Raw genomic sequence first — 13318 nt, 5'->3', positions numbered from 1 at the left:
GAGGCAGAGCTTGCAGTGAGCGGAGATCATGCCACTGCACTCCAGCCTGGGTGACAGAGCGCGACTCCATCTCAAACAAAACAAAACAAAAAAACAACATGTGGAGTATACAGATGTTTTCTGTTTTAGAAATTTTTTTTTCGTGACAGAGTCTCACTCTGTTGTCCAGACTGCAGTGCAGTGATATGATCACGGTTCACTGCAGCCTCGACCTTCTAGATTCAAGCAGTCCTCCCATCTCAGACTCCCAAGTAGATGGGACTACAGGTGCGTGCCACTGCACCCAGCCTCCTTTCTTTATCTCAGAAATTAATGATTAGGTTATCTTGATGTCTGCCAGGACTTGAGGTGTCTCAAAATGCATGCCTCAGACTTGGGAAACTTATATAGCAATTTAAAAAATAATCTCTGGCTTTCTATTGTTACTTTTCATTTTTTTTTTTTTCTGCTAAGCTGGAATTTGCTGAGGTCAAATGTGGCCTCCTTAATTCCTTTTCTCCCTTTTATTATAGTTATTTCTGTTATGTCCCCCATCCCTACTAAATCTTTACATGCAGCTCTTTTGGTAAGCTTCAATGCATATTCAGAGGCAGGTATGCTAGAAATGTCATCATAATTAGGTACAAAGGGACTTTAGATTCTTTAAAAATTAAGTCACTTGGAAGTAAAAATAGAATCAGTATTGAATTCTCCCTTTGAATTTGGTGCACGTGTAATGTGTTAGTGGTGAGACTATTTTAAATTTCGAAGAGTTAGTGGATGGGAGTGAAAAAGAAAACAAGAAAAGAAACCACAAGAGTGGAAAGCAGAGATTTTTATTTTTGTGATTCATTACCTATCATCACTGCTTTCTTTCTTCTCCACAGAATGATAGTGTACAAAGTGATGAGATATATTCTAATTCTTGAAGCCTTAATTAACAGAAGTTGAGATAGGATGTATTCAAAGCCAGCCTCTGTGACTTTTTTTTTTTTTTTTGAGACGATCTTGGCTCACTGCAAACTCCGCCTCCCAGGTTCAAGCGATTCTCCTGCCTCACCCTCCTGAGTAGCTGGGATTACAGGCGCCCGCCACCATGCCTGGCTAAGTTTTGTATTTTTAGTAGAGATGGGGTTTCAGCACGTTGGCCAGGCTGGTCTCGAACTCTTGCCCTCAGGTGATCTCTGTGACATCATTTCTATTACCAGATGGGAGAACACCATAGAGGCCTGAGATCAAGTGGAAAGATTGGACTAGTGTAGAATGGTATTACTGCTAGTCAATTCCAAGAATGTCTTGTTCTAGGCCAGTCACGGTGGCTCATGCCTGTAATCCCAGCACTTTGGGAGGCCAAAGTGGGCAGATCCCTTGAGTCCAGGAGTGCGAGACCAGCCTGGGCAACATAGTGAGACCTTGTCTTTGCTAGAAATAAAAAACGTTAGCAGGTATGGTGACACATGCCTGTAGTCTCAGCTACCCTGGAGGCTGAGGTGGGAGGATTGCTTGAGCCCAGGAATTTGAGGTTGTTGTGAGCTATGATTGCACCACTGCACTCCGGCCTGGGTGACAGAGTCAGACCCTGTCTCAAAAAAAAAAAAAGAATATCTGTTCTATTCTGCTACTCTTCCTGCTTTTTTGGGGCGAGCGGATGATACAAATATATACATTTTAATTTTATATGTATGTTTTTATTTCTGGCTCACATTCTCTCATGAACAAATACATTCTTAAATGTAACACCTCATGCAAAGTGTCCATCAGTAGCTTTAAATAAATCAGTCTATGAGGCCATTAAAAAAAAATCTTTGAAATTTTCCTGTGATTGAAAGCTTTTTTGGAGATATAACTCACATACCATAAAATTCATTGTTTTTTCCTTTTGTTTTCTTTTTTTTTTTTTTGAAACGGAGTTTCACTCTTATTGCCCAGGCTGGAGTGCAATGGTGTGATCTCGGCTCACTGCAACCTCTGCCTCCCGGTTTCAAGCGATGCTCCTGCCTCAGCCTCCTAAGTAGCTGGGATTACAGGCGCCCACCACCACGCCCAGCTGATTTTTGTATTTTTAGTAGAGATGGGGGTTTCACCATGTTGCCCAGGCTGGTCTTGAATTCCTGACCTCAGATGATCTGCCTGCTTTGGTCTTCCAAAGTGCTGGGATTACAGTTGTGAGCCACCGTGCCCTCATAACATTCATTATTTTTTTATTTTTTACTTTTTTATTTTTGAGATGGAGTTTCACTCTGGTAGCCCAGGGTGCAGTGCGATGGCGTGATCTCGGCTCACTGCAACCTCCACCTCCCATGTTCAAGTGATTCTCCTGCCTCAGCCTCCTGAGTGGCTGGGATTACAGGCGCCTACCATGACACTCGGCTAATTTTTTTTTTTTTTTTTTTTTTTTTGAGATGGAGTTTCACTCTTGTCGCCCAGCCTGGATTACAGGCGTGAGTCACCACGCCTGGCCTAATTTTGTATTTTTTTAATTAGAGATGGAGTTTCATCACCTTGGCCAGGCTGGTCTTGAACTCCTGATCTCAGGTGATCTGCCTGCCTCGGCCTCCCAAAGTGCTGGAATTACAGGCATGAGCTACCGCTCCTGGCAAAATTCACTGTTTTAAAAATTCAGCATTTTTGTTTTTGGAGACAGAGTCTCACTCTGTCACCCAGGCTGGAGTCTAGTGGTGTGATCTCAGCTCACTGCAACCTCCACCTTCTAGGTTCAAGTGATCCTCCCACCTCAGCCTACCAAGTAGCTGGGACTATAGGCATGTGCTACCACATCTGGCTAATTTTTGTATTTTTTGTAGAGATTGGGGTCTCACTATATTGCCTAGGCTAATCTCAAACTCCTAGGCTCAAGCAGTCCTCCGGCCTCAGCCGCCCAGGAGGCGCCACCATGCCCAGCTAATTTTTTTTTTTTTTTTTTTTTTTTTACATAGAGACGGGGTCCTGCTATGTTGTCCAGGCTGGTCTCAAACTCCTGGGCTCAAGCAATCCATCCACCTCAGCCTCCCAAAGTGCTTAGATTATAGGCATGTGTCACCACGTTTGGTCCAAATTCAGCATTTCTTTAAAGCATAGTCAGAGTTGTGTAATCATCACCACTATCTAATTCTTGAACATTTTCATCACCCCAAGAAGAAACCCTGTACTCATTTATATTTTTTAAATAGAAATATTTGAGCCAAATAATTTGCCTTATAGTTGTTTTTTTTTTTTTTTTTTTTTTAGAGAGGGTCTCACTTTGTCATCCAGGCTGGAGTGCAGTGACATGATCACAGCTCACTGCAGCCTCGACCTCCCTGGGCTCGGGTGTTTCCCCCACATCAGCCTCCCAAGTTGCCGGGACTAAAGGCTTACCCCACCACCCCTGACTAATTTTTGTATTTTTAGTAGATATGGGGTTTTGGCATGTTGCCCAGGCTAGTCTTGACCTCCTGGGCTCAAGTGATCCGCCTGCCTCGGCCTCCCAAAGTGTTAGGATTATAGGCATGAGCCACTGTGCCTGACCATTGCCTTATAGTTTACATCAGTAGTTAAAGGTACATTTTTGTTTTGAACAATTTATTAATAATGATAAGAGATACTGAATTTTACACACTGTTGGTTTTTATTGCCTTCAATATAATGTGAGTTTTTTTTTTTTTTGAGATGGAGTTTTGGTCTTGTTGCCCAGGCTGGAGTGTAATGGCACGATCTCGGCTCACCATAACCTCCGCCTCCTGGGTTCAAGCGATTCTCCTGCCTTAGCCTCCTGAGTAGCTGGGCTTACAGGCATGCTCCATCACGCCTGGCTAATTTTTGTATTTTTAGTAGAGATGGGGTTTCTCCATATTGGTCAGGCTGGTCTCGAACTCCCAACCTCAGGTGATCCACCCACCATGACCTCCCAAAGTGCTGGGATTACAGGCATGAGCCATCATGCCCAGCCTAATGTGAGATTTTTAGATCTGAGAGTGAATAATAGTAAAAGAACAATTGAGACATTAAAATGTAGTTTAATTTAGCTTGTCTCCTTTCCAGGAAATGCTGTAAACACACGGATATTGAAGTGCATGATCCCAGCAACAGTAATATCACAAGATTCTGTGGTTAAGGCAGTCTCCTGGCTTTGTGTTGACAAGTGTTCTGGTAGCACCAAGGTAATCTTTTTAAACTCTTTGATTGTAAGTCCTTCAGAACCACTTAAGGACTGACAAGGAAGAGCCACTTATCAAGTAATGGCATTGGCCTTTTGTGCAAAGCCTGTAGTTTTGGAATAATATATCTTGATGCAAGGGCTATGTTCAAACAGAAATTTTTACTGAGAAATAAAATCTATTATTCTACTTTGTGCCTGAAGCCTCTAAAATAGCCCTGGCGACGGGGGACGGGGGTGGAATTAAACTCTTCTGTACCAGTTGTATTTCTTTAAAGATAAGTATTTTGTCTCTTCAATAGGTACTTTTTTATCGTTGGCTGGTTGCAATGTTTGACTTCATTGATTGTAAGGAGCAAATTAACTTGCTCTACGGCTTCTTTTTTGCTTCATTGCAAGATGATGCACTGGTAAGTAAAAATTGGACAGCATTAGGCATCAATCAAATAGTACATGAGTGTATATTGATGCACCATATATCCTTCAGCATGCTATGCAATGTGTTTTTCCTTATTTTAAAAATATATCAGACATACAGAAATGTACCAAGATAACGTAGACATATCAAATATACAGAAAAGGGTAAATAATAACATTCTATTTTGCTCGTGTCTCTCAGATTAACAAATAGAAAGTTTTTATCATATTTACTTTATATCTTATTTTAAGGAAATAAAAATGTTACAGATAAAGTTGATTTCACATTGGAGTCTTGTTTGCTGATCTAGAGCACTTATTGCCATCTTTTCCCTTTTAAACCACTTCAACAGGGTCCTTTGAGTCATTTACTCTACATTTTCTTGATTAACACTGCAAAAGCCTCATCAAAATTAATGAGAAGGAGAGGATTACTTTTCATGAGTGCCAATGGAGTGATTTTTATTAAATAGCATAATTATTTCCCTTAAAAATATTAATAACTTTAAGAAATCAATCTACTGTCCACCTGGAAGACTTTCAAGGACCATCAGTAGTTCACAGACCGTGTGAATCACTCGTCTAACTGTATTTCTCTTGTCTTTGGGAAGGGAATTCATTTATTGATTTTATTTTTTAAAATGATGTTTCCAGTGTGTTCATTGCATTGTTCTAGGCACTGTAGAAGATTCAAAGTTTAGCATAGGGTTTCTATACTCCAGGAACTTGAAATCTAGTTGGGGAATTAAGGAAATAACATAAATTATCAAAAACAGCATATGATAGTTTGAAGATAATAATTGCTATAATATTTCCAGGAAGGAAGAAAGCACTGTAACTCAAAATGATTAGTTAAGAGCACCATAAAGTATGTGGGTGTTGAGCTGGGCCTCACAGGTTGAATAGGATTTGGGATTTGGTGACAGAAAATGATATTTGATATGATGGGAATATTTCAAGCAAAGTCGTGAGGTGTGTAAATTGTGTTTTAGGAGACCTTAAATAGACCAGCCTGACTTAATTGGCGATGGTGTTAGGTGGTAAGGCTGAAAAAGTTGGGTGAAGACAGATTGTAGAGGTCTTCCAATGTGATGCTAAGGAATTTGAACTTTATTCAGTGGGTAAATCACTGAATATTTTTGGCTGGAATATGTTGAAAGCAGCTCTGTAGGAAGCTGTATCTAGTAGTGCCCAACAATGTGAATTAAGAGAGAGGCCGAAGGCAGGAATACTAGTTAGGAAGCTGACATGATAATCTAGGTATAACATGATGTCGTAGACAAGAAATTCTCAAATATGGTCTGTGGACCCCCTGGGGCTTCCTAAGACCCTTTCAGGAAGTCCAAGAGGTCAAAATTATTTTCATAATAAAGCCACGGTATTATTTGCCATTTTCACTTTGTTGACCTTAGCACTGATGGTGCTAAAGCAATTCTGGGTAGAACTACTGGCCATTTAACATGAATCAAGGCAGTGGCACCAAACTGTACTAGCATGTTCTTTATTATGTTCTTCATTGTGGTAAAAAAACAAAAATGCTAATTTCACTTAAGAATGTCAAGTGAAGCATAAAAATTAACTCAATAGTTTTATTAAATCTCTACGTCTTTAATATTCTGTGTAATGGCAAGTACAAACAAAGTCCTGCATACTAAAGTACAATGGTTATTCTGAGGAAAAGCATTTGTGTGATTGAGTTGTGAGCCAAACTAGCTCCATTTTTATTTGAAAGAATGACTGATGGCCGGGCGCAGTGGTTCACACCTGTAATCCCAGCACTTTGAGAGGCTGAGGCAGGCAGATCACAAGGTCAAGAGATTGAGACCATCCTGGCCAACATGGTGAAACCCCGTCTCTACTAAAAATAGGAAAATTAGCTGGGCATGTTGGCGCACACCTGTAGTCCCAGCTACTTGGGAGGCTGAGGCAGGAGAATTGCTTGAACCCAGGAGGCAGAGGTTGCAGTGAGACGAGATCACGCCACTGCACTCCAGCCTGGCGACAGAGTGAGACTCTGTCTCAAAAAAAAAGAATGACTGACATACAAACCATAGTTATACAGACTTGGGTACTTGGAAGATGTTTTCTTTAAAATGAACAAAACAAGCCTGTTATTCAAAGAAAACAACTGGCCGTATCTGTTGCCAGTGATAACATTTGAGCATTCAAGTGAAAAATTAAAGTTTAGAAAATTTGTATCTGCCACTATGAACCTGACAGCTTTCAGATACCTGAAAGACTTTTGTAATAATTGGTGATGGTATTAATGTTGTGATTTTTAGTTACCATATAATGAAATGTGTCAGCATTTGGAAGCTCAGTATAACTCAGTGAGCCAATATTTTCCTGATGAACAAGTATGATGTTCTAAATTCATAAATGGGTAAAAGAACCCTTTAAAATACAAGATACATCAACGAATTTTAATGAAACAGAGTACAGAGCTTTTATTGAGAGTGTTTCAGATTCCACATTACAGCTACCCCTTAAGAAACTACCACTTGTCAAGTTTTGGTGTAGTAGCAAAGACTAATATCCATAATTTTCTGAAAAGCCTTTTAAACTGTTCCTACCTTTTCCAACTATATATCTGTGTGAGGCTGGATTTTCTTCATGCAATTCAATCAAAACATAATAGAATTAATATAGAAGCACAGATTCCAACTGTATTCTCTTAAGCCAGAGACATTAAAAAGATTTGTAGAAATGGGCTGGGCGTGGTGGCTCATGCCTGTAATTCCAGCACTTTGAGGAGGCCGAGGCAGGCAGATCACTTGAGCTCAGGAGTTCGAGACCAACTTGGACAACATGGTGAAACCCCATCTCTACAAAATATACAAAAATTAGCTAGGTGTGGTGGTATGTGCCTATCGTCCCAGCTACTTAAGAGGCTGAGGCAGGAGGATCGCTTGAGTCCAGGAGGCAGAGGTTGCAGTGAGTTGAGATCATGCCATTGCATTCCAGCCTAGTGAGACCTCATCTTTACTGGGGGAAAAAAAAAAAAAGCTGGGTGTGGTGGCATGCACTTGTAGTCCCAACTACTTGGGAGGCTGGGGGCGGGGGGCAGAAATCATTTGATCGTTTGAGCCTGGGAGTTGGAGGCAGCAGTGAGCTGTGATGGTGCCATTGTATTCCAGCATGGGTGACAGAGCAAGAACCTGTCTCAAAAAAAAATATTCTCAGTATTATTTCTAACCTGGTGAGTGTTGACAGACATTACCTAGAAAAACAAAAAGCAATTTTGGGGTCCTCTAATTTTTTTTTTTTTTGAAACAGAATTTTGCTCTTTTGGCCCAGGCTAGAGTACAATGGTGTGATCTCAGCTCACAGCAACCTCCACCTTCTGGGTTCAAGAGATTCTCCTGCCTCAGCCTCCCAAGTAGCTGGGATTACAGGCACCTGTCAGCACGCCTGGCTAATTTGTTTGTATTTTTAGTAAAGATGGGGTTTCACCATGTTGGCCAGGCTGGTCTTTAACTCCTGACCTCAGGTGATCCACCGGCCTCGGGCTCTCAAAGTGCTGGGATTACAGGTGTGAGCTACCACACCAGCCAAGGGGTCTTCTAATTTTTTTTTTTTTTTTTTTTTTGAGACGGAGTCTCACTCTGTTGCCGTGCCTGGCTGATAATTAGTTTATTTACCTCGGTGTAGTGATTATAGTAGAAATAAATTCAGATATCTTATTTTGAGATATTCTAAATGAGCTTTTTTTTTTTTTTGACCCTAGTTTTTTTCCTATTCTTGTTTGGAAGTCACCTAAGTGTTTTTGTACCTACTTAACATGCATACTTTAAGTCTAAAGGTAACTGGCATCTGTACCTTTATCTTACAGGATACAAAAACCTCAGGATGCTTTAACTCTCTTTTTCTTGTTCTTTTTTTTCTCTTCGTGTCATATGGTGCAGAAGAATGCTTTAGCGCTCATCACACTGCTCCTGGCTTATATGCTGTTGTTGTCTGGTTTTAGTTTTACCTTGTTTTTCTCCATCCCTTTACACACACACACACACACACACACACACACACACACAGAGTAGGTGTTTTTTTTTCCTTTTGAGACAGAGTTTCACGCTTGTTGCCCAGGCTGGAGTGCAATGGTGCGATTTTTTGTATTTTTAGTAGAGACAGGGTTTCTCCATGTTGGTCAGGCTGGTTTCAAACTCAGGTGATCCACCTGCCTCGGCCTCCCAAAGTGTTGGGATTACAGGCGTGAGCCACTGTGCCTGACCAATATTATTTTTACAGTTGATAATTGTTTAGATTTGCCCACATATCTCCCAGTATCTTTGCTCATCATTTGTTTTTGCATCTCACACCTTCAAGATGAGATTATTTTCCTTTGGCTAAAAGTATATTTTTTATTCTTTCATTGAAAATCTTTTGATGGCAAACTCTTTGTCTGAAAATGTCTCTACTTTGCCCTTGTTCTTGAAAACTGGTATTGGTGTATGTAGAATTCTAGAATGACAGTTAAATTTTTTCAGGATACTGACAATATTATTCCACTGGCTCCTTGCTTCCATCATGTTATTCAATCAGTCTGATTGTAATCCTTTTTTTTTCTTTTCTCTCTAGCTACTTTTAAAAAGCAGCTTTAGGCCAGGCGTGGTGGCTAACACCTGTAATCCCAGCACTTTGGGAGGCTGAGGGGGGCGGATCACCTGAGGTCAGGAGTTTGAGAACAGCCTGGCCAACATGGCGAAACCCCGTCTCTACTAAAAATACAAAAATTAGCCAGGCATGGTGGCAGGCACCTCTAATCCCAGCTACTTGGGAGGCTGAGGCAGGAGAATCGTGTGAACCGGAGAGGCGGAGATTGCAGTGAGCCGAGATTGCACCACTGCACCCTCCAGCCTGGGTGACGAGCGAGACTCTGTCTCAAAAAAAAAAAAAAAAAAAAAAAAAAAAAAAAAAGACAAACACAGCTTTATTGAGATTTAATTCACATACTCCACAATTCACCCATTTAAAGTATTCAATTTACTGATTTTAAGTATAGTCACAGGTATGTACAACCATTTCAGCATAGTCAATTTTAGAACATTTTCATCATTTCAAAAAGAAAAAAAAGAAACCCCATACCCTTTGCTATCACTCCCATCTCTCTATTAACCCCCTAGCTCTAAGCAACCCCTAATCTAATTTTCTGTCTTTATAAGTTTGCCTATTTTGGACATTTTATATAAATGAACTAATGTAATAATGTGGTCTTTTATGACTTGCCTCTTAGCAAAATGTTTTCAAGTTTCATCTGTGTTATAGCATGTATTAGTACTTTTTTTTTTTCCCCTCCCGAGATGGAGTTTCACTCTTGTTGCCCAGGCTGGAGTGCAGTGGCGCCATCTTGGCTCAGTGCAACCTCCGTCTCCCGGGTTCAAGCTATTCTCCTGCCTCAGCCTCCTGAGTAGCTGGGATTACAGACGTGTGCCGCCACGCCTGGCTAATTTTTGGTATTTTTAGTAGAGATGAGGTTTCTCCATGTTGGTCAGACTGATCTTGAACTCCCGACCTCAGGTGATTTGCCTGCCTTGGCCTCCCAAAGTGCTGGGGTTACAGGCATGAGCCACCGTGCCTGGTGTATTAGTACTTAAATTTTTTTTTTTTTAATTTATTTTTTGAGACAGAGTTTCACTCTTGTTGCCCAGGCTGGAGTGCGATGGTGCGATCTCAGCTTACTGCAACCTCCGCCTCCCAGGTTCAAGTGATTCTCCTGCCTCATCCTCCTGAGTAGCTGGGATTATAGGCATGCGCCACCATGCCTGGCTAATTTTTGTATTTTTAGTAGAGACGGGGTTTCACCATGTCGGCCAGGCTGGTCTCAAATCCCTGACCTCAGGTGATCTGCCTTCCTTGGCCTCCCAAGGTGTTAGTATTACAGGCTTGAGCCACCGAGCCCGGCCATTTATTTTTTTTCATTATTTCTATTTTTTTTTTTTTAAATTTGGGATGGGGGTCTCACTCTTGTGCAGGCTGGAGTGCAGTGGCACTATCATGGCTCTCTGCAACCTCGATTGATCAGCCTGGGTGACGAGCGAGACTCTGTCTCAAAAAAAAAAAAAAAAAAAAAAAAACCCAAAGACAAACACAGCTTTATTGAGATTTATTTCGCATACCATACAATGAGTCATCCACTTCATCATTCAAAGTAGCTGGGACCACAGGCATGCACTACCATGCCCAACTAATTTTTAAAGTTTTTCTAGAGACAAAGTCTCACTATGTTGCCCAGGCTGGCCTTGAACTTCTGGCCTTAAGCAGTCCTCCTGCCTCGGCCTCCCAAAGTGCTGGGATTATAGATGTGAGGCACTGTGCCTGACCCTCACCATTTTAAAACTTTTTTGGTGTATATATCAGTGACATGTATTACATTCACAGTGTCGTGCAAGCATCACCACTATCTATTTCCAAAACTTTTTCATTACCCTAAACTGAAATTTTCTAACCATTACACAGTAACTCCCTATTCCCTCTTTCCCCTGTTCCTAGTAGCCTCTAATCTACTATCTGTCTCTATGAATTTGCCTATTCTAGGCACCTCATATAAGTGGAATCATACAGTATTTATCCTTTTGTGTCTGGCTTCTTTCATTTATCATAATGTCTTTAAGGTTCATTCATTTGTACCATGTATCAGAACTTCATTCCTTTTTATGGATGAATAATATTCTACTTCATATATATGCAGTCAGCCCTCTGTGTCTGAGGGTTCTGCATCCATGGATTCATCCAATTACTGATTGAAAATATTAAAAGATATAGATAACAATAAAAAATACAAATAAAAAATGCAGTGTAATAACTATTTACATAGCATTTACATTATATTAAGTATTATAACTAATCCAGAGATGATTTAAAGCAAGCTTGTCCAACCCACAACCCAGGATTGCTCTGAATGAGGCCCAACGGAAATTCGTAAGCTTTCTTAAAACATTATGAGAGTTTTTGGGGGATTTTTTTTTAAGCTCATCAGCTATCATTAGTGTATTTTATGTGTGGCTCAAGACAGTTCTTCTTTCAGTGTGGCCCGGAAAACAAAAGACTGGGCACCCCCTGATTAAAGTATACAGGAGGATGTGCATAGGTTATATGCAAGTACTACACAATTTTATATAACGAACTTGAGAATCTGTAGAGTTTGATACGGTGGCGGAGAGGGGAAGTCCTGGAACCAATCCCCTGCTGATAACAAGGGATGACTATATCTCATTTTGTTTATCCATTCATCTGTTGTTGGACATTTGAGTTGTTCCCACCTTTTGGCTATTGTGAATGATGCTGTGTTGAATATTGGTATATAAATATCTGTTCAGGTTCCTGCTTTTTCAGTTCCTTTGAGTGTATACCTAGGAAAAAAATTACTGTATCATATGGCAATTCTATGTTTAGCTTTTTGAGGAATCGCCAAACTCTTTTCCACAGTGGCTGTACCATTTTTCATTCCCTCCAGCAATCTATAACAGGGTTCAAATTTCATCGCATCCTCACCAATACTGGCTATTTTATCTGACTTGATTATAGCTATGCTAGTAGGTGTAAAGTAGTCTTTCATTGTGGTTTTGATTTGCATTTCCCTGATAACTAATGATATTGAGCATCTTTTCATGTGCTTATTGACCATTTGTATACCCTCCCTGGAGAAATGTCTGTTAGGATCCTTTGCCAACTTTTAAATTGGGTTGTTCATTATCCTATAGGGTTGTAAGAGTTCTTTCTGTATTCTAGATACAAGTCCCTGGATACAAGATATATGATTTACCTGGGAGTTACAACTAAGCTAGAGCCACTTTAAGTTATTCTCTTTAGGTTTTCTAGGCCATCCCATTTGTGTAAATTCAAACTGCAGATATATATAGATATAGATATAGATATATAATTTTTTTTTTTTTTTTTTTTTGAGACAGAGTTTTGCTCTTGTTGCCCAGGCTGGAGTGCGATGGCGCGATCTTGGCTCACTGCAACCTCTGCCTCCTGGGTTTAAGCGATTCTCCTGCCTCAGCCTCCTGAGTAGCTAGGATTACAGGCATGCACCCCCATGCCCGGCTAATTTTGTATTTTTAGTAGAGATGGGGTTTATCCATGTTGGTCAGGCTGGTCTCGAACTCTTGACCTCAGGTAATCTGCCTGCCTTGGTCTCCCAAAGTGTTGGGATTACAGGCATGAGCCACCATGCCTGGCCAAACTGCAGACATTTTTTGAGCTGGCTTGTGGTTACAAATTCTTGGGAAAGGTTTTATTTTCCTTTCACCCATTCCCAAGGTCAAGACAAGCAAGTTTACTTGCTGTCCTGTTCAACACAGTGGGGTTTTAATTTCACAACCATACACTTAGTGTGTAGCTCTTGGGGGTTCCAGTTTTTTATTATAATAGATCCTCTGCATAATCTACACATTGGGTGGGTCCTAAGCTTTATCCTCTGCCCACCCTACCCCTGCCTCCCGTTGTAGCTATTAAAGTCGTAAGTTCAAAGTTTTTAAGGTTTGGCAAGAAATATTGGTGAGAAAGCTTGTTTAATATTTAGTGTTTCTACTTTCACTTTGTTTTTGGGAACTGTAGATTCTTGCTTTCATGCCAGCTCTGAAACATGCTTCAACCGCTGGATATGATGTCAAAAACATTGCTAAGTTGGCAGGAAAGCAGTCAGGGTCATTCGGCGAATCTAATACACAATATTTCTATAGATGGTTATCAGGTCATTGGAATTGAGGTCAGTAAACTCTAAGACTACGGTGATTTGTTGATAGGGACATTAAAGTCGTCTGGCATGATATTGGGATTAGAGTTAGA

General features: G+C 40.6%; 1 protein-coding gene across 1 annotated transcript in view; it reads left to right on the top strand.

Moving 5' to 3' along the window:
* The window catches only part of CENPI (centromere protein I), a 67875-nt gene that overhangs the window by 7364 nt on the left and 47193 nt on the right, over window positions 1-13318 (top strand). The window contains 2 exon segments of the mRNA XM_009197941.3: window positions 4000-4118; window positions 4417-4524. Coding sequence (XP_009196205.2) covers window positions 4000-4118; window positions 4417-4524 — 227 coding nt within the window.

This window comes from Papio anubis, chromosome X, assembly GCF_008728515.1.
Source record: "Papio anubis isolate 15944 chromosome X, Panubis1.0, whole genome shotgun sequence".
NCBI lineage: Eukaryota > Metazoa > Chordata > Mammalia > Primates > Cercopithecidae > Papio > Papio anubis.
The sequence above is the reverse complement of the archived record's forward strand: the minus strand, read 5'-3'. Positions and strand labels throughout refer to the sequence as shown.